The 22568-nt window shown below is 45.7% G+C and overlaps 1 protein-coding gene across 1 annotated transcript in view; it reads left to right on the forward strand.

The window, feature by feature from the left end:
- The window catches only part of LOC308093678 (vomeronasal type-2 receptor 1-like), a gene marked incomplete at both ends in the record, with an annotated part of 48686 nt that overhangs the window by 1816 nt on the left and 24302 nt on the right, over positions 1 to 22568 (forward strand). The window contains 5 exons of the mRNA XM_080440005.1: positions 1 to 53; positions 232 to 321; positions 495 to 1844; positions 2257 to 2359; positions 21680 to 21974. The exon at positions 1 to 53 is cut by the window's left edge and continues 13 nt beyond it. Of these exons, the coding sequence (XP_080296131.1) occupies positions 1 to 53; positions 232 to 321; positions 495 to 1844; positions 2257 to 2359; positions 21680 to 21974 (1891 nt within the window). The remainder of the gene's footprint in view (positions 54 to 231; positions 322 to 494; positions 1845 to 2256; positions 2360 to 21679; positions 21975 to 22568) is intronic.

A 22568-nucleotide genomic window follows, 5' to 3' on the forward strand; every position in this document is an offset into this window, starting at 1 on the left:
GGAGGAGGTACTGGTGGGTGCCATGGATGTAGATGATGATGACGGTAGTAGGGGTGAGTGAATTGTCAATTATAGCACAGGAATGAAAAAATGCTAAAACCAGGGTAATGGTAAATGTACTCTCTCATATTTATATATTCAGTGTATATATGCATGTGGTCTGCGGATGATAAATGCTTTGCTAAAGATGGACATAATATCTAAATAAAAGTATATTTTATGTTATCACAGGGTTGCATGCTAGTGGTGGTGAGGAGGTGCTGCAGGAGGTGCTGGAGGAGGGAGCAGTTGGTGGAGCGGTTCGTGGAGCTGGTCGTGGAGGTAAGAATTGTGTGTGTGTGTGTGTGTGTGTGTGTGTGTGTGTGTGTGTGTGTGTGTGTGTGTGTGTGTGTGTGTGTGTGTGTGTGTGTGTGTGTGTGTGTGTGTGTGTGTGTGTGTGTGTGTGTGTGTGTGTGAAGTATTTTATGGTAATGATCTATTTCTATAATTCACAGGTGGTGGCAAGGGCAAGAAGGACAAGGGTCCTCCTCCTGTGTGGTTGTCCACAGGCTGGTGTCCTCGGGACATCCCCTTCACAGCTGGGACTCCGGGTCCTCAGAATGCCGCTGCTGCTCTGCAGTCTGATAAGCCCGTGGACTTCTTTGAGCTGCTGGTGTCGGATGAGTTGTTGGAGGAAGTCTGCACTCAAACCAACCGCTATGCCTTACAGCAGCCGCGCAGTGACAAGAAGTATGCCAGATCCAATAAGTGGGAACCGGTGGATTTAAACGAGCTCAAGCGCTTCCTGGGGCTCTTTCTGCTCACCGGAATCAACCAGAAGCCTGAGCTCGAAATGTACTGGTCCACTGATGAGTACATCGAGGCCACCGTCTTCCGGAAAGTCATGCCGAGGAACAGGTTCCAGGCCATTTTGAGCAACCTGCACTTCGTGGACAACACCATCCCCCGCCCTAAACCAAAAAAGCCCGAAGACGAGGACAAACTCTGGAGAGTCCGCCCAGTGCTGCAGTCCTTGCTGGCCAATTTCCAGGAAATGTACCTGCCGAGCGTGGACATCAGTATTGATGAGGGAATGCTGTTGTGGCGGGGACGCCTGGAGTTCAAGGTCTATGCCCCACAGAAGCCGGTCAAGTACGGCATCAGGTCGTACATTTTGTGTGATTCAGCAACAGGCTACCTCCACAACATGCTGCCATACTGCAAGATGAAGCAGACACTACCTGCCACCATAAAACAACTCTTAGGCAGGTTAGGCGGACTTGGGTATAGGCTCTACATGGACAACCTGTACAACTCGGTGGACACGGCCATTATGCTCCTGGATGAGAAAAAGACATACGTCTGCGGGACCCTTCGTAAGCGCCGAGGACAGCCAGCAGCCATCGCAGATGTTACCCCTGCAAAGCTGCCACTGGGGTCCACCATCTCTCGCCACTCCAGGGACGTGATGGTACTGGCATGGCGAGCCAAGAAAACAAAAATCGTCACGATGATCTCCACCTTGCACCCTGATGGCATGCTGCCCGTGTCCAGGAAGGAGAAACGGAAGAGGAAGAGGGTGATCGAAGATAAGCCTGTGTGTGTTATTGAGTACAACAAACACATGAACAGGGTCGACAAGCTGGACCAGAACCTCAGCTACTACATGTGCACCAGGAAAACCAGGAAGTGGACAAAAAAGTTCTTCTTTTATATGCTCCAGATTGCCCAGTTCAACGCCTATATCATCTACAAGGCCAGGCACCCAGCTGGCAAAATTCAGAACTTCTACTCGTTCATCCTGGCAGTAGTGAAGTCCTGGACCACCCTCGGGAACCTTGGGGGAGTGGCCCCTCCTCAGGAGGGTAGGAATGAGGCCCCGCTGAGGGTAGGAATGAGGCCCCGCCTCCTGGGGATCGCCCCGGAGCCGCCCGTCCTCAGGAGGGTAGGAATGAGGCCCCGCCTCCTGGGGATGCCCGACGTGTTAGACACCCATTGCCACCAAACATTGACCCAGAGTCCAGGATGAATGACAGACTAGATCACGAACTGATCCATTTCCCAAAAGCAAGTTCTTCTAAGCAGTACCCAACAAGGCGTTGTAGGGTTTGTTGCCGATCGAAGCTACCGACGAAGAAGGGCAAGGACGGGAAAAACATCCGGAGCGAAACGAGCTATGAGTGTAAGACCTGTCGTGTGCCCTTGCACTATGAATGTACACATCGTTACCACACTGTGGTACACTACTAGAGTAGTGTACCACACCTCCACGACCAGCTCCACGAACCGCTCCACCAACTGCTCCCTCCTCCAGCACCTCCACTGCTCCCTCCTCCAGCACCTCCACTGCTCCCTCCTCCAGCACCTCCTGCAGCTCAGGGTAATACAAAAAACTTTATTTTTGTTTATTTATTTGCACTAATTGCACTCAATTTATTGATTTGAATGATTAGTATTTATTATTTGATGTTACATTTAGTTTGAAATGGCTTGCACTTTGTGAAGCGGCTGCTACTATTTTGTTCAACCTACCAACCTCAACCTGCCTATTCATACTGCTTCATGTGATTTATAGCCAGGCAGAGATTTTACTTTTATTTATTTATTTTGCTCTAATAGCACCAATTTGTTGATGTTGAACTCAGGGTAGACGCACGCTGATCCGCTCAGGGTGCTGCAAAAAAAAAAGAACTTTATTTTTGTTTATTTATTTGCACTAATTGCACTCAATTTATTGATTTGAATGATTCACGACCTAAAGCAGAGAGTGTCTATAGGGGCTGGACTTCCGTCGTACGTATTTCTTCCGGAACAATATTCTCTGACCAATCACAACACTTGTTTCATTCACGGAGAATATAAACAGTTTTGTAAAGCGTCAACGTAATTTCCTTGGACGGTGCTTCCATTTAGACAGCGTGATCGTTATGGGCTGGAAAATTGCGGATCTACCACAGCGCAGACATACTGTGATTCAGCTGGGGGGAGGGACGGGATGTAGCCAACTGGTGCTGGCTGGAGATACAATACGTGTATTTCTCTCCAACACAGAGCCCCCTCTCAGAGCCCCCTCGGAGAGATGGAGACCCATGCAGCGTTCAAACTATAGCTATTTTTATTATTTCAATAAATAAACAGCATAAGCATAAACAAACTACTTCACATGAACGATGTTGGTGTAACTAAGAGATTTGAAGGGGAATATATATTTTATATACACAGATTTACAAATAAAAGATAAATTATGTTGAGATCACTTCCTCATTTTGCTAGTCTATTTGATGCGAGTGCGAGAGGCTAACTCAGAGCATATGCGAATCAATCTGTGATACGTCCCGCCCTGTTTTCAGACTGTTTTCAGAGAGACCACGTGACGTAGGCCTACAGTATATTTTCGGGGCATGTCATAGCACCTTTAAGGGGTAAATTGGAGTAAGAGGTGAGTGTTCAGATTAAGTTGACAAAATATCTTCGCTTTGCAAGTAAATCATAGTTGTTTACAACTTAATGGCATATATGATTGTCTCCGCCAGGCCGAAAGGCATGGCGAGGGAGTATGTTTTGCCCCCTGTCCGTCCGTCCGTCCTTCCGTGTGTCCGTCCGTCCGTCCTTCTGTCTGTGAGCAGCTAATCTCCGCCACCGTTGGCCCGGTCGCTGTGAAACTGCGCACACACACTCCCTGGATGCCACAGCAGAACCTCTGCCCCACATTTTTCAGATCAGCCTGTCATAGCACCACCATGAGGCCGACTTTTGCAAAACACATTTTTGGATATTACTCCTACAGATTTTGTCCAAACAACACGCAAATCGGTACACAGTATCTCTATAGTCATGTGATCAACAGGGATCTGTCCGATTTTCCATATTCCATCCTGATTGCCTAAGATTGTCTTCCAAAGTAGCATGGGATTTCCGTGAAATTTTCCACGGAGATTCCCACTTGGCCCAGGAAGAAATGCCACATGAAAACTTTCAAATCAGCCTCATGGTGGCGCTATAACAGGCCGATTCACGTTTTTGCCTATAATTGCACCGATCTGCGTGAAACTTTGCACGCACACTCCCTAGAAGCCAAGGAAAAACCTTTGCCCTGCATCTTTCACATAGGCTTTTTAGAGCGCCACCAGGAGGCTGACTTTTTTTTTTTTTTTAATGGTTTTAACTCCTTCAGATTCTGTCGAAAAATCACAAATCGGTCCACAGTATCTCCATAGTCATGTGATCAAGATGGATCTGTCCGATATTTCCTATTCCATCCAAAGTTTGCAGGATAGGTCCTATTTCAACAAAAATCCTCAAATCATGAACGTAGTGTGCGATTTCCGTGAAATTTTGCACGCACATTCCCACTTGCCGAGGAAGAAATGGCACCCTTTTTACATTGGCTTGTTATAGCGCCACCAGCAGGTCTAATTTAGCAAACCAATTTTTTTTGAACAAAATGTCTCAAATCATGAATGCAGTGTCCGATTGCCGTCAAAGGCCTTATGTATGACATACTTCATTCTGAAAATAGCCGATCTACAATCTCACAACTTTTCAGATAGCAACGTGTTTCTGAGCTTGTAGGTCGGCTGCTTTCACTGGTTCACTTTTATCTTCAACAGACAACCTCAATCTGTACAAAGCTATTGCACTATAGGTAGTGTTGCAGCCTGTTAATCCAAAGGTTGAGGGTTCGATTCCTGTTAATGGCAATAGGTTGAGATGTCCATTCAATCCGTTCTGCTTCCATCTCTCTCTCTCTCTCTCTTCAGTCTATTATGTTTCCATGTCTCTCTCTCTCTCTCTTCAATCTATTCCGTTTCCATGTCTCTCTCGCTCTCTCTCTCTTCAATCTATTCCGTTTCCATGTCTCTCTCGCTCTCTCTCTCTTCAATCTATTCCGTTTCCATGTCTCTCTCTCTCTCTCTCTCTTCAATCTATTCCTTTTCCAAGTCTCTCTCTCTCTTTCTCTTCAATCTATTCAGTCTCTCTCTCTCTCTCTCTCTCTCTTGCTCAGGGACAAATTTCATTTCATCGACACATTTGCTGTCCTGGCCTGGAATCGTACCTGGGGCAACCAGGGCCTCTGGCTCCCTAGGCGGGCTCACTAACCACTCAGCTATGGCCGCCCTTGTATACAGTATAACTGAATTGGCTGTAAACGCTCTAATAAGTTGTAGGATTATTTTCTAGCCAAGCCGTTTCAGCTGGAGTATTGCGCCCCGCGGCCACCACAGGCCTATCCAGGCTTGTGGATCTGCTCTTTTTCGACCGCAGGACTTTGTCCTTTTTCCAGACCCACGGCTGGGGACCCCCAGGGAACCCCGGGGAGGCCTCGACCCGGCCCAGGGAGCCCCCAAGCTGGGTGCTCACTCCAGTCCGGGGACCCCCGGGGGTCCCCGGCTCCAGAGGCTCGAGCCTGGCCACTCGGCCGGTCGGCTCGGGCCTCTCCGGCCAGGGACCCCAGGGACCCCCGGGGAGGCTTCGACCCGGCCCAGGGAGCCTCGAAGCTGGGTACTCGCTCCAGTCCGGGGGACCCACACCTCCGGGGGACAACCGGCTCTCCAGGCGGTCCCGTGGACCCACTCTTAAGAACCCCTCGGCGGGCGTTAAGTGAAGTGGCAGGCCGCGGCCAAAGCACCGCGTGGACCTGGTGGTACAAACGGCGACGAGTGCCCATGGGACTATTATGGACTTAGCGCGTTGGACCCGGCACACCGGCCGGTCCCGCGGACCCACTCTTAAGCACCCCTCGGCGGGCGTTAAGTGGAGTGGCAGGCCGCGGCCAAAGCACCGCGTGGACCTGGTGGTACAAATGGCCTGGCACGCCCATGGGACTATCATGGACTTAGCGCCTTGGACCCGGCAGAGGCCAGGCCCGGGCCTGGCCCCTGCCGGGCGGGGAGAAGCCTCCGTTCCCAGGGCGGGGACACGCCTGCTCCTCAACAGAGTCAAGCTCAACAGGGTGTTCTTTCTCCCCTGAATCTGCCCCGTTCCCGGGAGGCGCCGTCACCCCTGGGAGTGCGGCGCGCTCTGAAAAAGGTTGTTAGTTTAACGTCAGGTACGCCGGGGGGCCACGTGCCGACCCCGGCGTCCCGGACAAAAGGTTGGATCGAGGGTTGACTCTCAATAGATCGCGGTCATACAGCCGCTCTGCTACTTACGAGACCCTGACCCAGAATCAGGTCGTTTACGAGTCATTTGGCGCCAAGTTGTTCACAAACATGAAGTCCGCGTCCGGAGGGAGGCCGCCATCTTTTGGCGACCCCCCGTAAAGCTCATGCGCGCGAGCAACCTGAGCCACCTTCGCCGCGAGCCCTTCCAGGCCGACCCAGAGCCGGTCGTGCCGCAGCGCCGCGGATAAAGTGCGCCCGGCGAGGGCACGGCAGTGAACTCTCTCTTCAAAGTTCTTTTCAACTTTCCCTCACGGTATTTAGCCTTAGATGGAGTTTACCACCAGCTTTGGGCTGCATTCGCAAACAACCCGACTCCGAGGAGACGTTGCCCCAGGGGCGACGGGGGCCGCTACCGGCCTCACACCGTCCACGGGCTGAGCCTCTATCAGAAGGACTCAGGCCCCCGATCGACACCCGGGCGACAGCCGTCTCCTGTACGCCACATTTCCCGCGCCCACCGCGGGCGGGGATTCGGCGCTGGGCTCTTCCCTCTTCGCTCGCCGCTACTGGGGGAATCCTCCGCGGGCCGACCGGGGCCCACCCCGCGAACTGACTGACCGGCCGGCTCCCCGCCCGGGGGCGAAGTGACGGCAGGGGTGACGGCCCTGCAGGCTGCAAGCAGCGTCCGCCGAAGCACACAAGTTGCCGGCGGGGCCCTTGCAAGAGGCGGGCTACGAGTGCCTATCGGTCAGGAAAAAGTAGCGGGTTCCACGGCCCTCGCGGGCGTCGTGGTTCCCGTGGAACACAGTGCTAGACTAGAGTGGCCACCGTGGCCGACGGCGGGCCCTGCATTCGGGCAGGCCTGCCGTCCGTGTCCCCAGTGTCCGCACGCTGGTCCATATATCCGGGCTGGGAAAAGTTGGCGAGACTCCCGGGAGAGAATTTCAAAGGAGGGGGCCATGGCAGAGCCCAGGTCCTCGTGGGCTCCACGAGAACTTCCAGGGTGCTAGGCCGCCCTACCGCGTCCGACCGGAGGCCTCTCTCGGGCCTGCCGTCGTCCCATCCTCGGCGTCCGCACGCCGGTTCCATATATGCGGGATGGGAAAAGTTGCCGAGACTCCCGGGAGAGAATTTCAAAGGAGGGGGCCAGGGCAGAGCCCAGATCCTCGTGGGCTCCACGAGGACCTCCAGGGCGCCCGTCCACCCGGCCGTGCCCACCCGGCCGTGCCCACCCGGCCGTGCCCGACCGGAGGCCTCTCTCTTCCCATAAGCCCGCTGGGAAGAGGCCTCATGGTTCTCCTCAGCCACCACCACTGGGCGCCCCGCTCGGGACGGAGCCTCGCCCCGGGCTTCGCGACGGCCAAGCTCCATAGGTACGTTCTGGAACAAGTCGGCGCCTCGCCCGGGAGACTTTTCACAGGAGGGAGGCAGGGACGAGCCATACGCCTCCTGGGCCACGGGGAGGGGACAGGGAGGTACGACGCGGAGATCCAGGAGGAGGGGGCCCGCGCCGCAACCCGAGACGGAGCCTCGCGCTGGGCATCGCGACGGCCAAGCTCCACAGGTACGGTCTGGAGCGAGTCGGCGTCTCGCCCGGGAGACTTTTTCAAAGGAAGGAGGCAGGCACGAGCCAGACGCCTCCTGGGTTACGGGCAGGTGACAGGGAGGTACGACGCGGAGATCCAGGACAAGGGACCCCTCGCGGCGCCGACACTGCCCCAGGACCATGCCCCGGTTCCGGGCATGGTCCATAGCTACCCGCTGGCACCAGTGGCCACTTTCCCCCCACGCGAAATTTCACGCAGGGGAGAGGCCGTGAGCCCACAGCTTCCTGGGAGCTCTGGACTCCTGGCTTTTTTCCGAATCCTCCAGGATTTGGGGCCTCTCGCGGCGCCGACACTGCCCCAGGACCATGCCCCAGTTCCGGGCATGGTCCATACCCGCTGGCACCAGTGGCCACTTTCCCCCCACGCGAAATTTCACGCAGGGGAGAGGCCAGAGCCCCAGACACCCGGGGGGGGCACCGATGCGTGCGCACCCCCGGCCCGGATCCAACGAGCCCTCCGCCGGCGCCGGGCGACCCAGGGACAGGGAGGTACCGCCCGTTTTGGCCCGAAAAAGAGCAGATCGACAAGCCGAAAAAAGTTGAGATTTTCGGCCGGGGGTCCGCCAGGGGGTCCCCGCGGACCTCTGGAGGCCATACAAACACTATGGGAAAGCTATGGGAAACACCAAATTGGGAATATGTTCTGTAGATATTTTTGTGCAGGATGCTCAAGATGGAAGGCCTGAAAGGGTTAATGTGCATTCATCCAAAAGGAAAAAAGTTCCACTAGTGTAGAAAGCAGATCTAATGCATTTGATTTAATTTGATTTCTGTGCATGTACAATATCACAGTTTAAAGATTATGTTGTTCTGGGCAGGAAGGGGTTAATATTAAAAAATGCATAAATATTAAATCTAATGCACTGTACACATCCACTTACATGGATACACACTGTAGAAACCAAATTTAAGCATTTAGATCAAGTATCTTGCATGAAATACCATAGAAGTCTATTTTGGGTGATTTTTTTTTTATCGTATTACAAGTTTTCTGAAATTGTATATTTAAATATGCAAATTAGGCATTAGGAAAATATGCCTACATTTGCATAACTTTCCAGAATCAACATTGGAACATTGGACAAAGCCAGAGTCAACATACTTATTTAATTTTGTTAAGATGTTGGAGTCAAAGGTTTTTAACAAGGGAATATTCGATATCTGGCTCAATTTTGGGGCTCCGGCTCATGGACTAAATGCCTAATTTGCATATTTAAATATACAATTTCAGAAAACTTGTAATACGATAAATCATTGTCTTCATGTAAGTAATCAACTCAGGAAGTTTCATTATGATAACTCTTTTTTAAATTTTGTCATTTTTTCACCTGTCATGTACGTATGGGGAAAATAACAAAATGTGTGATAACCATGAAAAAGCTGCTCCTGTGGAAAGGTTATCATATATTTATTTACTCGTATTGACCCTATGAACAATTTAATATAGGTTTGGTTTTGCCCACTCTTTCGATAATCATTGCTCAATTTTGGGGCTCTGGCTCATGGACTATGTAGCCTCCTCGGTCAGTGTGCAGTGAGAGTTGTTCCCCTGGAACCCGTGTGGCCAGAAGGAAAGGTCTGCTGCTTCGACTGCATTGCTTGTTCTGAGGGAGAGATCAGATTGATTGATTGATTGATTGATTCACTCTTTTGATTCAGTGATTGAGTTGTGATTGGTGGTGATTGATTTGGTTATAGCACAGAAAAGAGCACATTCGTACATCACAATATACAATCACATTTGTATCATCACCGAGGATAAAAATAAATAAAAAAACAATAAAGCCTGAGGCTACGGTCACACCTAACTTTGATTCTGCCTATATATGGCCGTCTTTTTGCAATAGTTTTCAATGGGAACGGAGCGTTTTGCTGTGGAAATCTGCACAATGGCACCAAACCCTCCGTTTCTATTGAAAACTATTGCAAAAAGACGGCCACAAAGGTGTGACCGTACCATATAGGCTTATTTCCATTGTGGTCCTCTGGACATAAAAACAAAACAAACTAGAAAAAGTGCTCCTCGGAGCACAGGTCTCCGCCATGGGTCAGGTAGGTTAGTGTGGGGCAGCAATGTTTGGAATCAGCCAATCAGGATGGAATATGAAAAATTGGACGGAACCATCTTGATCACTTGACTATATGTGTACCGATTTGCATGATGTTTGAATTTGTAGGAGTAATATAAAAAAGAAAAGTGTTTCAAAATTGGCCTCCTGGTGGCGCTATAATAGGGAAATGTTAAAAGGGTGGCATTTGTTCTTCAATGTAGTGCGAATGTGCGTGCAAAGTGTCACCACAATCGGACGCTGCATTCATGATTTGTGGCATTTTGTTCAAAACGGGCCACTCCTGCAAACTTTAGATGTCAATGTTAGCCAATCAGGATGGAATATGAAAAATTTAAAAGATCCATCGTGATCACATGACTATAGAGATCATGTGTACCGATGTGCGTGAAATTTGGATACATTCTGAAGGCTTAATATAAAAAAAAGATGTTTTACATAAGTCGGCCTCCTGGTGGCACTATGAAAGGCAAATGTGAAAAATGCAGGGCAGTTGTTTTTCCTTGGCCTCTAGGGAGTGTGCGTGCAAAGTTTCATGCAGATCGGTTCAGTTATAGTTAAAAACACAAATCGTCCATTTATAGCGCCACCATGAGGCTGATTTGAACATTTTCAAGTGGCATTTCTTCCTCGGCCTAGTGGGAATGTGCGTGTGAAATCTCACGGAAATCGCAAGTTGCGTTCATGATTTGAGGCATTTTGTTGAAAACGGAGCAATCCTGCAAACTTTGGAAGCCAACCTTAGCCAATCAGGATGAAATATGGAAAATTGGACAGATCCGTGTTGATCACATGACTATAGAGATACTGTGTACTAGAGCTCGTCGGGTTAGGCATGTAACCCGAAATACCCGGGTTCCGACCCGTACCCGGCTCGGTCACGGGTCCATTCACAAGAAGTGACTCCGGGTCTGGGTCGGAGCCGGTACAGTCCGTCTCGGGTCTCGGTTCTCCGACTGTGAAATGGACGGTTCCACTAATACCCGAGTTGACCCGGCGAGCGGGTTTCTCGGGGCTCAGACTGTGAAATGCACGGTTCCACTAATACCCGAGTGGACCCGGCGAGCGGGGGGTCTCGGGGCTCAGACTGTGAAATGGACGGTTCCATTAATACCCGGGTGGAGGGAGGGAGGTCGGTCGCTCAGAAGACAGACTGGCAGTGACGCAGTCAATGACTGGCTGCTATTTATATTATCATATCACTACATAATGTTATATCATTGACCTAAATGGCGATATATTAACAAGGATAGGATGATTAAAACATATTTATGTCTGTATTAGCCTTGATGATCGTCTTTCTTGACCGAAGGCTCTGTCTGTATTAGGAACAACTTTGGACAGGTGGAAAACTTTAGTTAAACTTGCAGAGTGGCGCATTACTTTACCTGAGTTACATCTTCTGATACTTGTACTTGAATGTTGACATTAAATAATAATCCTGTTTAGTGTTTCACTACCACGAGCAAAGACTACAGCGCATATTCACGGCGCTGATCAACACACACGTTGAAAGGCTAGGACAAATATACCAAGGATTCGACAGTGATGTCATTATGCAACAAGGAAGTAGCGACGGACGCTACGCCATGTTCGAAGTTGTTTTAAAGATAGCAAGGATTCGTCGGCGATCTGATGTGACATCACCGACGAATCCTTGGACATATTTTACCCACTCATTCATATACACCAGTTATATCAAATATTGTCGATTAAAGGGTAAGACCACTTTGGTAGAGGTTTGGGTTGTGTATTTACCTTGCCATGATGTAACTCCAAAGGTGGACAAGAAATTTAAAAAAAAATCTCCAGTGATTAGAAATTGATAATTCAAAAATATGCTCCCCATTGACTTACATTGTACACTGAAACAGCTCTCAAAGTCACTCTTTTAGCAAATAAACGAACACAAACAAAGCTGATTCAGACATTATAGAACATCACCAAACCCAGTACTGTTTTTTTTTTTTAATAAAAAATGTAACTTCCTGTTGATTTTACTATTTGAAGATCCGGATCCGGATCCACTGATCCAGTCCGGGTTTTCTTCCAAATCAAAATGGCAAAATCAACATGAAGTCGACATTTTTATTAAAAAAAAAAAACAGTACTGGGTTTGGTGATGTTCTATTTTGTCTGAATGAACTTTATTTGCGTTTGTTTATGTGCTATAAGAGTGACTTTGAGAGCTGTTTCAGCGTACAATGTAAGTCAATGAGGAGCATATTTTGAATTATCAATTTCTAATCACTGGAGAAATTATTTTTGATTTCTTGTCCACCTTTGGAGTTACATCATGGCAAGGTAACTACACAACCCAAACCTCTACCAAAGTGGTCTTGCCCTTTAACGTAACGCTTTGGTTAATGGTTAAAAATTGTAAAATAATCGAGTTAATATCAACATGTTACCGGTATACTCAAAGCACAATGGAAACTTCAAAGCCAATTATAATGTTAAACAACATTAGATATAATGGTTTAACATTAGAAATTAACGTGGATTATAGTTGGCAATGAAGAAGGATTACAAACATCTAGAACGGATCTTTTCGCGGGTCCATTCGGGTATGGGTCCTTCATATTGGACCATAGGCCGGGTCCATTCGGTTCCGGGTAAAAAAATCACGGGTCCATTTGGGTTCGGGTAATTTTATTTGACCCGTGAAGACCTCTACTGTGTACTGATTTGCGTGATGTTTGGATAAAATCTGTAGGAGTACTGTCAAGAAATGTGTTTTGCAAAAAGCGGCCTCCTGGTGGCGCTATAAAAGGCTAATTTGAAAAATTTGGGGCAGAGGTTCTGCTCTGGCATCCAGGGAGTGTGTGTGCACAGTTTTGCTGCGATCAAGCTAACGGTGCCGGAGATTAGCTGTACACAAAATGACAGAATGACGGACACACGGACGGACAGACACACGGACGGACGGACAGGGGGCAAAACATACTCTTTCGCCATGCCTTTCGGCCGGGCGGAGACAACAACATGAAATGTAACAAATTGAGAATAAAATCCAAACAATAGTTATTAATAAGAAGAGTCTTAATGATAATTAAAGGTAGGGTAAGTGATATTTTTTGGTTAAAACAAAAAGTATTTTGTTAAAATGTTAAAGCACTATATTCTGATAGTAATCATTGCTATAGAGTGTTTGTTCAGTAACAGGAGTCTCCCCGTCTCTCCAGCTCTTTAATAAACAGAAAATACATTTTCCGGTAGGTGTCAAAATCTCAGCCAATCAGGAAAAAGTACCTATTTTTAAGCTTCCACTGCTTTTTATAGTGTTCCAGTTCCAATTTTGTCTGCTCATTTCTTAGTGTCATCACTTCCAATTTCACTTGTTTAATCTGTATCCTGATTGAGTTATCTATCCTGATTGGATAAAATTGGAAAGGAAACTGAAACTGAAACGAAAATGCATTTTCTGTTTTATAAAGAGCTGGAGAGACAAGGAGACTCCTTTTATAGAACAAACACTCTATAGCAATGAATACTATCAGAATATAGAGCTATTTAACACTTATTTTAACCAAAGAAAATCACTTACCCTACCTTTAATAAAGTTAACCTAGTTAGACCCAAAAGCGTTTCTGTATTGGTTATTTAAGTATTCTTTTGTAGCAATTTTTGTGAGTTTTTTTAAAGGCAATGAGGGAACTACTCGATTTAATTTCCCTTGTCAATTTGTTCCATTCCACTGCTGCGCTGTACAAGAAGCAGTTTTTACCCACTAGGCCTAGAGTGTAATACTGGTGAGTTTTATTTACAAGTGAAAAGTAATTTGACAGATACTTTGGGACCTTTTTTAACATTATTTTAAGTGAGCAGAATTTATATGTAGATTTTGCATTTTTCAATTACTTGTCTGTCCCTTTAACCTTTCCGTCTTTGTTAGACTCTACAGAGTGCACCAATTGTCCAGAGGACTTCTGGTCCAGTCCCAATCGTGACCACTGTGTCCCTAAGAGCGTGGAGTTCCTCTCCTACCATGAGGGCCTGGGTATCTCCTTGACAACCATCTCATTGCTAGGCACACTTACCTGTGCCATTGTCCTGGGAATCTTCGTTTATCATCGTGACACACCCATGGTACGCGCCAACAACTCAGAACTCAGTTTCCAACTTTTGCTTTCACTGAAACTGTGTTTCATGTGTTCACTTCTGTTCATTGGCCGTCCCAGGCTCTGGACTTGTCAGCTGAGACATGCAGTATTTGGGATCAGCTTTGTGCTATGTGTCTCGTGTATCCTGGTAAAGACTATGGTGGTGTTGGCCGTGTTCAAGGCCTCCAAGCCTGGGGGTGCTGACATTATGAAGTTGTTCGGTTCTATGCAGCAGAGAGGAACAGTTATGGCTCTTACTTCCATCCAGGCAATAATCTGCACAGCCTGGCTTGTGTCAGCCTCACCAACTCCTCATAAAAACACACAATACAACAGTGATAAGATAGTGTATGAGTGTGAGGTGGGATCAACAGTTGGTTTTGCAGTGTTACTAGGTTACATTGGTTTACTGGCACTCCTCAGTTTCGTCCTAGCATTCATGGCAAGGAATCTTCCAGACAACTTCACTGAAGCCAAGTTAATCACTTTTAGCATGTTGATCTTCTGTGCCGTGTGGATCGCCTTCATCCCAGCATATATCAGCTCTCCAGGCAAATATGCAGATGTAGTGGAGGTATTTGCTATTTTAGCATCTAGTTTTGGCCTTTTGGTGGCACTGTTTGGACCAAAGTGTTATATAATAATTTGTAAACCTGAGAGAAACACTAAGAAGTCCATCATGGGTCGCCGTGCCACCAAGATGTAGAAGCAGAAATTCAATGATAAGACATTTTCTGTGTATTTTATAACAATAAAATATAGATTAGATTGATGATAACCTTGTTAGTAATATATTTAGTTTTCTACCTAAGTAAACTAGTAGCAGTAATCTGGTCAGAGATGCAAACACCAATTATCTGTCATGAATAAACATTGGTAAAAGGTTTGGTGATTGTGGTGACCTACATATAGATGAGAAAGAATTGCACTCCTTCATGGGTCAAAGTAATACAGGTATGTAACCGGCATGTCGTTGTAATTTTTTTTTGGCGTTCCGTCTTGGGTGTGAGAACTGCACTTCTGCATTCCTGGAGTGCAGAAATGCCCGGGAAGGCACCGTTTGAAGGGTACCTCCTTCAAGTCACTGATGGACGTTTGGTCAAGAATTCACAATATTTTTCTTTTGGGAAGTGAGACAGTGTTAACCGGGGACATAGGGAGGGCAAAGCCATGTTCCTACCGTGGACATAATGCTAACGGGAAAAAACTCCCCAACCCTTAGTTTGATGTTTGATTTGCTATGTCACGAATAAACAGTACTTTTTACATGTAACTTTGTAACTTTAAGATGCTGTGCCGTCTCTGGGCGACATTTTTTTTTAAAATAAAGGTATCTATCTATCTTAAATATGTTTCCTACAAAAACACGTTATGACTACTCACAATGCACTGAAACACACCAGCCAGTAGAATACTTTAGTCTATTTAGATAACTACAATTGGGGTATTTTGTATTAACAACAATTGCCATATGCTGTTGTTCATCTCATTCTGTATGACCCTGTACAACAGACCTAGCTACAGTAGTAAACAGTGTCCTTGTTAATTAATGTTACCATGTTTTGAAACAATCTCCGGTGACTCAATGGCACAATTGGATCTGAAAATTAATTATTTTCCAACAGTGCACCTGTTGATCCACTATTTCGTCACCCCTGGACCAGATGTCATCACTGGGAAACACCAGCCTTTGCTTGTTCAGCTGACGTTTAATTTGTATCCACCTCAGACCACCTGGGTATAGTCTGCTGCCAGACGATCAGAAATGTCCGCCTACCAATATGTCTGCGCCCACTGCTTAACATACCAATCATATCATCGTCCCAATATGAAGGACCGCCCTGAAACCTTTGGATTGGTTCTGCAATGCAGTTACATTTTTTTAAACTCTCTAATTGTTTCCACCCAGTTTTAGCAACGAAAGCTGAGAGAGATTACATCATTCTCTAGTTGAGTGAAGTGTTTAGAGACTCACTGGTCATTTTCCAGGAGCTGGAGTTCACCAACAACCTGTTCCTCTAGGGGACACAAGGGATGACAGTGACTTTATTGTTTTGTTACCACAAACAAAATGTAAGTTAGAAAAACATGAAGAAATATATCAAAATCATATATAAAAGCATGCAATTAGTAGTACAAAAAAAAGAAAAAGAGGTACAATACATGGCAAACACAAGGCAAGTCCACACAGCAAATAGGCAGATACTATTAGATTTAACTTAGGGATTTTAGAATAACAAAACATTGTTGCTACTGTTGTACTGTACCCGCATGACATTATATTATATACTGGCTATAGGAGCTGAAATTGCTTTTTGAGCCAAGCAATGCTTTTGATAGAGAGAGAGGGCAAGAGAGAGAGCATGAGAGAGAGAGAGAGAGAGAGAGAGAGAGAGATAATTAGACCGATGTGGTCGACGGTGGTCCGATTTTTTAATCATCATTAATGTAGCCTACCCTACTTGCATTTTAGAACGTTCAAACTACCATTTTACTAGAACTACCCAGTAGAACAAGTGAACTGCACAACAGCTGTCTGTCTCATTGATTGTCAGTGGCAGCGCATGCATGTGCACATCAAAATCACACTACAAAACCCAACATTTGATCAACAACAAAATATAGATTAATACATTTGACAACATACAGCCAACATCCCAAAATGGAGTCTTAATATCCAGCAAGTAGCCTAATATAAATTAATAACTGCAAACAAATTACAAGTTTAGGCTATCAAATCAATATCCTACAAAAGTAGAGATAAGCTGTGACCTCACCGGCGCTCTGATGGACATTAAATAAATAATCCTTTTGCAAATTCTCTTGTCAATAATGATAAAAATGGGACGTTTATTTCAGCAGCTAGAGTTTGACATTGTTTGAGTGCGTGTTGGGTGCACAGCGCAGCTCCTTGTTTAAGTTAATTGTCTTCACCCGCTGCTGCGCAACAGGGCAGATCTCCGCCAGGGCACTATATTATATTTTATATTATATTTATATGATTTAAAAAATCAACTTAAGTCATTATTAGTGCAAGTTCATAGGTGGACACAATAGGGACATTTGGGCACCTCAATATAAAATTGGCTATTTAAGTATCTACATATAAATGCATTTTAGTGGGTACTTTTTTTTTTTTTTACCCTTTAACGGGAATTCCCGGGAAGCCCGGGAAAAGGTCTGAAAATTAAAATTAGCTATTTCCCAGAAAATGTTAAACCCTAGTACACACCCACTCCTCCGAGTCGTTGCAACGGCACCTGTCTCCTCAGGTCTTGGTTATGGGGAATGCAGTACTTGAGTATATGTACTTAGTTACTTTCCACCACTGAGGCTGTTATGGGGAATACAGGGCCGTGGGTTTGAGCCACAGTGCAAGGACATCTGGAGTCACAGTGGTGTGGCACTGCAAGTCACAGTGTTGTTTTTACACTTTCAGGTTTAGGTCACATTACTGGTTGTCAACTCATGTGTGCATGGCTCTAGGAATTCTAGTTCATCCAATCTGGAAAATACACTTTTGAAACTAGCAGTGTAGAAAGACATAATTTTAAGTTCTCCCTTTAAATTGTACAACACTGAGGCTAGTTTTTAGAATTGGAACAATGGACCTCATTCACACAGCTCTTAATAAATACTATATCTTTGGGTAGTTTTGCGTAAAGATTGGCGTGCGATTCATTCACATTGGAGGTGTGTCTGTTGCCTCCTGCGACAGTAAGGCATGAGAACAAAATAACAAACCTGAGGGTCATCATCATTATGTTCAGCTCTAAATAAACTGAAAAATAAATAAAAATTTTTTGATTTAGGTTCATGTCTGTAAGATACGTATGAAACTTTACTTCAAAACAGACATCTATTTGTTTGTTTATTTTATTTTATTTTATTTTATTATGTTTTAACAAATGTTGTGCACATAAACATTTTGTTTTAGGTGTGGCACCATCGTAATTTATTTAGCATTCTAACTAGAAAAAGTGCTCCTCGGAGCACAGGTCTCCGCCAGGTCAGGTAGGTTAGTGTTGGCCAGCAATGTTCGGAATTCGCCAATCAGGCTGGAATGTGAAAAATCGGACGGGTAGGACGGCTCCGTCTTGATCACTTGACTAAAGAGATAATATGTACCGATGTGCGTGATATTTGGACAAAATTTGTAGGAGTAATATAAAAATATTGTTTTGCAAAAATCGGCCGCCTGGTGGAGCTATAATAGGGCAATGTTGAAAGGCATTAGTTCCTGAACGTAGTGTAAATGTGCGCGCAAGGTTTCCATGCAAACGGACGCTGCGTTCATGATTGGCGTCATTTTGTTCAAAACGGGTCTATCTTAGCCAATCAGGATGGAATATGATCAATCAAAGAGATACTGTGTACCGATTTGCGTGATGATCAGCTGTCCACAGACGGAAGCGGCGACGTACGGACGGACGGCTGCACAAGGTGCAAAACATAGTCTCGGCCATGCCTTTCGGCCTGGCGGAGACAATAACAATGAACTCAAAAGTGTGCCTGTAGCTTGCGAAGTCTCTTGTATTGTATGTGGTTCCTATGGTAAAGCAGGTGGTTGCTAGGGTAAAACCGTGGTTGCTAGGGTCGTTAAGGTAAATCAGGTGGTTACTAGGGTAAAACCGGTGGTTGGTATAATAATAACTTTATTCAAACAGCAAGTGCCTTATAGTAACAACAGTGAATGAATCCATGGTCAATTTAAAATAACAAAACAATTCATCAATTAGAAAAAGCTGTGTGATAAGATATTTAAAAGAGTAAGTTCCACAGCCGAGGGCCCAGCACACAAAAGCATGTTTACCCTTAGTGACAAGGTGATTGATTGATTGATTGATTGATTGATTGATTGATTGATTGATTGATTGAATACTTTATTAACAGTTTGCAAAAATGCAGAGGTGCAGTTACAATACAATACAATAATGCTAAAAAGATAACACAAAAAGCCCTGAGGGCTTGTTTCCATTGTGGTCCTGTGTATTCAATTCATCAAGACATAGACATACCGGTACAATACTGTACTAGAGATCATCAATACTAGGAGCAGTAAAAGTATATGAACAGAAAAACATTGGGTGGTAATTTTTTCTCTTCTCTTCTATGGCAGTTTTGAAGGTAGGAGTACACTTGGTGTTGGTAGGGCATTCCACATGTTGGTGGCATAATAGTAGAATGAATTCATCCCCATTTGTGTGCCGAATCAGTGTAGCTCCCTTTGGTGTTGTGCCCGTCGTCAGACAGGTACATGGGCACTGGTCCCTTCAGTATCTTCAAGACCTGGCCCATTGCAAGTTGCAGCACTCTCTCCTCTAACCTGAGCCATCCCACCCTATGCTAACCCTAGCATACTGAGCAGGGGTTAGGTGAGTAGTAATCTGATCAGCAAGACTTTGGAACCATAGGGCCCTGCTGGAGGATCTCAGGCAGTGACTTGGCTCTTAGGGACTTAAATAAAAAAGGGTCACAGATATAAGCAGTAGCATGACCATTCGGGGCTTTAAAAACAAGCAGTATCTTTTTTTGTATTATCTTTCTATAATTGTTTAGCTTTTTGCCACCTTTTCGCCCCAATTAAGTCATTATGCCAATTGATTCTTCCCCACACCGCTGTTTTCACTGCTGTTGTATCTTACTGGCTCACCTGCCAGTGAGGAGACCCCACCGGGAGGACGTAGCACCTCCGTCCTACTCCTCCCGCCCAACACTCCCCGCAGACAGGTAACGCCCCAGCTCAGCTTCGCTCCCCCAAAAAGGGCCAATTGTGTTCATTTAGATGCTCGACCAAGCCGTATGCAAGGTGTTGGATTTGAACCCCTGACTCCGCGGTGGTGGGCAAGTATTTTACCACTGTGGCACCCGAGCGATAGGCAGTAAAATCTTAAAATCAATTCTAAAATGCACAGGTAATCAGTGAAGAGAAGCAAGGACTGGTGTAATGTGCTCACTTCTCTCTCTGTATGTGTGTGTGTGTGTGTGTGTGTGTGTGTGTGTGTGTGTGTGTGTGTGTGTGTGTGTGTGTGTGTGTGTGTATGCGTGTGTGTGCGTGTGCGTGTGTGTGTGTGTCAAAAGAGCCTGGGAGCAACGTTTTGTATCAGCTGGTAAAACTAGTTACAAGTGGTTCTCTAATATTGATCAGGGACCAAGGGATGGCAGCTGCCTTATCTTGCCAAAGCCAATTGATGCCCCTGCCCCCCGCCCGACAGACAGGTAAGTCGTAATGTTTAGTTTCTCAGGAACATGTCGCTGTATTGAAAGACTGCAAGGCCAATGGCCAAGAGTTTATTTGCAATCGCCCGTGTTGGTGTTAGAGCTGAGGTGGCTGGGTGGTGTTGGAGTGGTTGTGGATCAGGAGCCCAATTTGGGCCTGACTGTGATGTCACTCATCACCACATGACAGGGGCCTGTCAGGTCCTGTACATAACCTCATTAAATGGTCCAGTACAATACCACCAACTAGTGGGCAAAAGAGTGTATTCCTAAAATGTGTTGGATGCATGAACAGATTGAAACATTGTAGCCTACCACTGTGTCCTAAAAACAATCATGAAAATAAATCCAACAGTGTAGTTTGGGCTGTTCCTGGGTCCCCTTGTCCAGTACACACCCCTCCACCAGCATCAACCCAATCTGTCTTAAGGGGTTAAAAAAAGGGGAGGGGGAGGAGGGGGAGGAGGGGAGGGAGAGGAGGGGGAGGAGAGGAGGAGAGGGGAGGAGAGGGTAGGAGAAGGGGGAGAGGAGAGGAGAGGGAGGGAGAAGGGGGAGAGGAGGGGAGAGGAGATGGAGAGGAAGGGAGAGGAACAACTCCCTATATGTGAGGGCCGCAAAGCGGCCCAAACCTCTAGTTATTAATAATTAGAAATACAATATTTTAAATAGTGAAAAATCAAATCAAGTCATCAGTAGTGCAAGTTCAATCACATGTCTTTTGAATGAAAATAACTTGTGGGGAAAATGCATAAAATCTCTAATCTGTTAATCTAATATGATTAATGTGACACTTACCTACAGTCAGTGAAGTCTAGGGCTGAATGTGACACATATTGAGATTAATAGATTATGACTTTGTACAAATATTGGTCATTTGCCATGAAATCAATCTTAACCTTCAAGTTCAATTCATTATTTCTGCCCTGGCATTTGGCCTTTGTGCCCTAAAAAAATTACAACACCAAAGGCCAAGTGGCCGTGCCCCTGAAATGATGAAATTCCAGGCCTGGACACGCAACATTATTTTGGTAAGGAAGGCTTGCTAATGTACATTAAGCCCTGCCTCTAATGCCTCTGCCAGATAGGTGCATGTGCAAGATTACGTAATGGTGGTACAGGGGATGCGTAGTGGCATAAGGTGGCACAGGGGACGACATAGCACTGTGTATAAAATGCAGCAACTGGACAATGGATTTAGAAAGGGAGGGAGGTGTTAGACACAGGAGGACAGTCATGAGGGTTTCACTAGACACACACCTGCTTTCATACATGTACTTGACCTTGATATTGTTCTCTTCCTTCTCTGCTTTGTCTTCTTCACCTTCCTCTTCTTGTGAGTTACAGGAACAATTTAATCTGAACAGAGTTTATAAGGCTGGAGACTTTATTCTGGGTGGCTTGTTTCATATCCACCTCTACTCTGTCTACTCTGAGTTGTCTTTCATCTCCAAGCAACAGGAGCCCATTTGCTATAGGTGAGTATCACAAATACAATAGAAAGACAATAGGTAACTTGTTTTGATGAATAGTACCATAGGATTAGTTGATGTTGTATATTTCTACCAATATAAACATGGTTACAGTGGATTTTTGTGTTAGATTTCACATTGAAGGCTTCAGGTCTGCACAGACCATGGCTTTTGCCATTAATGAGATCAACAGAAACAGCAGCCTACTACCCAATGTGACTCTGGGATATAGTATCTATGATACCTGTGTGACGCTTGGAGTTACATTCCGTACAACATTGTCATTGGTCACTGGGAGGGAGGATAAGTTTCAATTGAATGAGAGATGTGTTGGCTCCCCTCCAGTGCTAGGAATTGTGGGTACTGATTCCTCAACAAGTTCTATTGCTATTGCTAGATTGTTAGGTTTATACAGAGTGCCCCAGGTAAGTTTCCTATTTGAACCCCCTTTTACCATGACATATGTTATACCTAATTTTTCGGTTAGGACACTTCGGTGAGTCTATATGACTTTTAGCTAGAGCATGTGAATGGACGATTTTTAATGGAGCGTGAAGCAGCTTTTCAGAAAGTTGGAGCAGAGAGAGAGAGGGGGATTATAACACTGAGATTATTGTTGTATTCTCACATGCTCATATGCTCGTATTCGCTGTTTGCAGTGGACAGGTGTTAATTATTTTATATTAGAGAACAGATGTGTTGTAACTTTTTTAGGTCAGTTACTTTGCCACCTGCGCCTGTCTGAGTGACCATAACCAGTTCCCATCCTTCTATAGAACAATCCCAAGTGACGCCTTCCAGGTAAATGTATATAGACTATACATCTGTTGGTATAGTACAGTGGTTCTCATATACTTTTTCATGTCATGTCATTTGTTTCCACAATATTTGAAAATGTTCAAAGATAAAAGAAAAAGAAGCCGTGACGCCACAACATGGCGTCACGGCATGGATCAATTCACACCTAGTGTAAATTGAGCGGTGCTTAAATTTTTTAGATCACATAGTTGTGAGCTTGT

This window comes from Gymnoscopelus braueri (genome assembly GCF_963280865.1).
Source record: "Gymnoscopelus braueri genome assembly, chromosome: 10".
NCBI classification, from domain to species: domain Eukaryota; kingdom Metazoa; phylum Chordata; class Actinopteri; order Myctophiformes; family Myctophidae; genus Gymnoscopelus; species Gymnoscopelus braueri.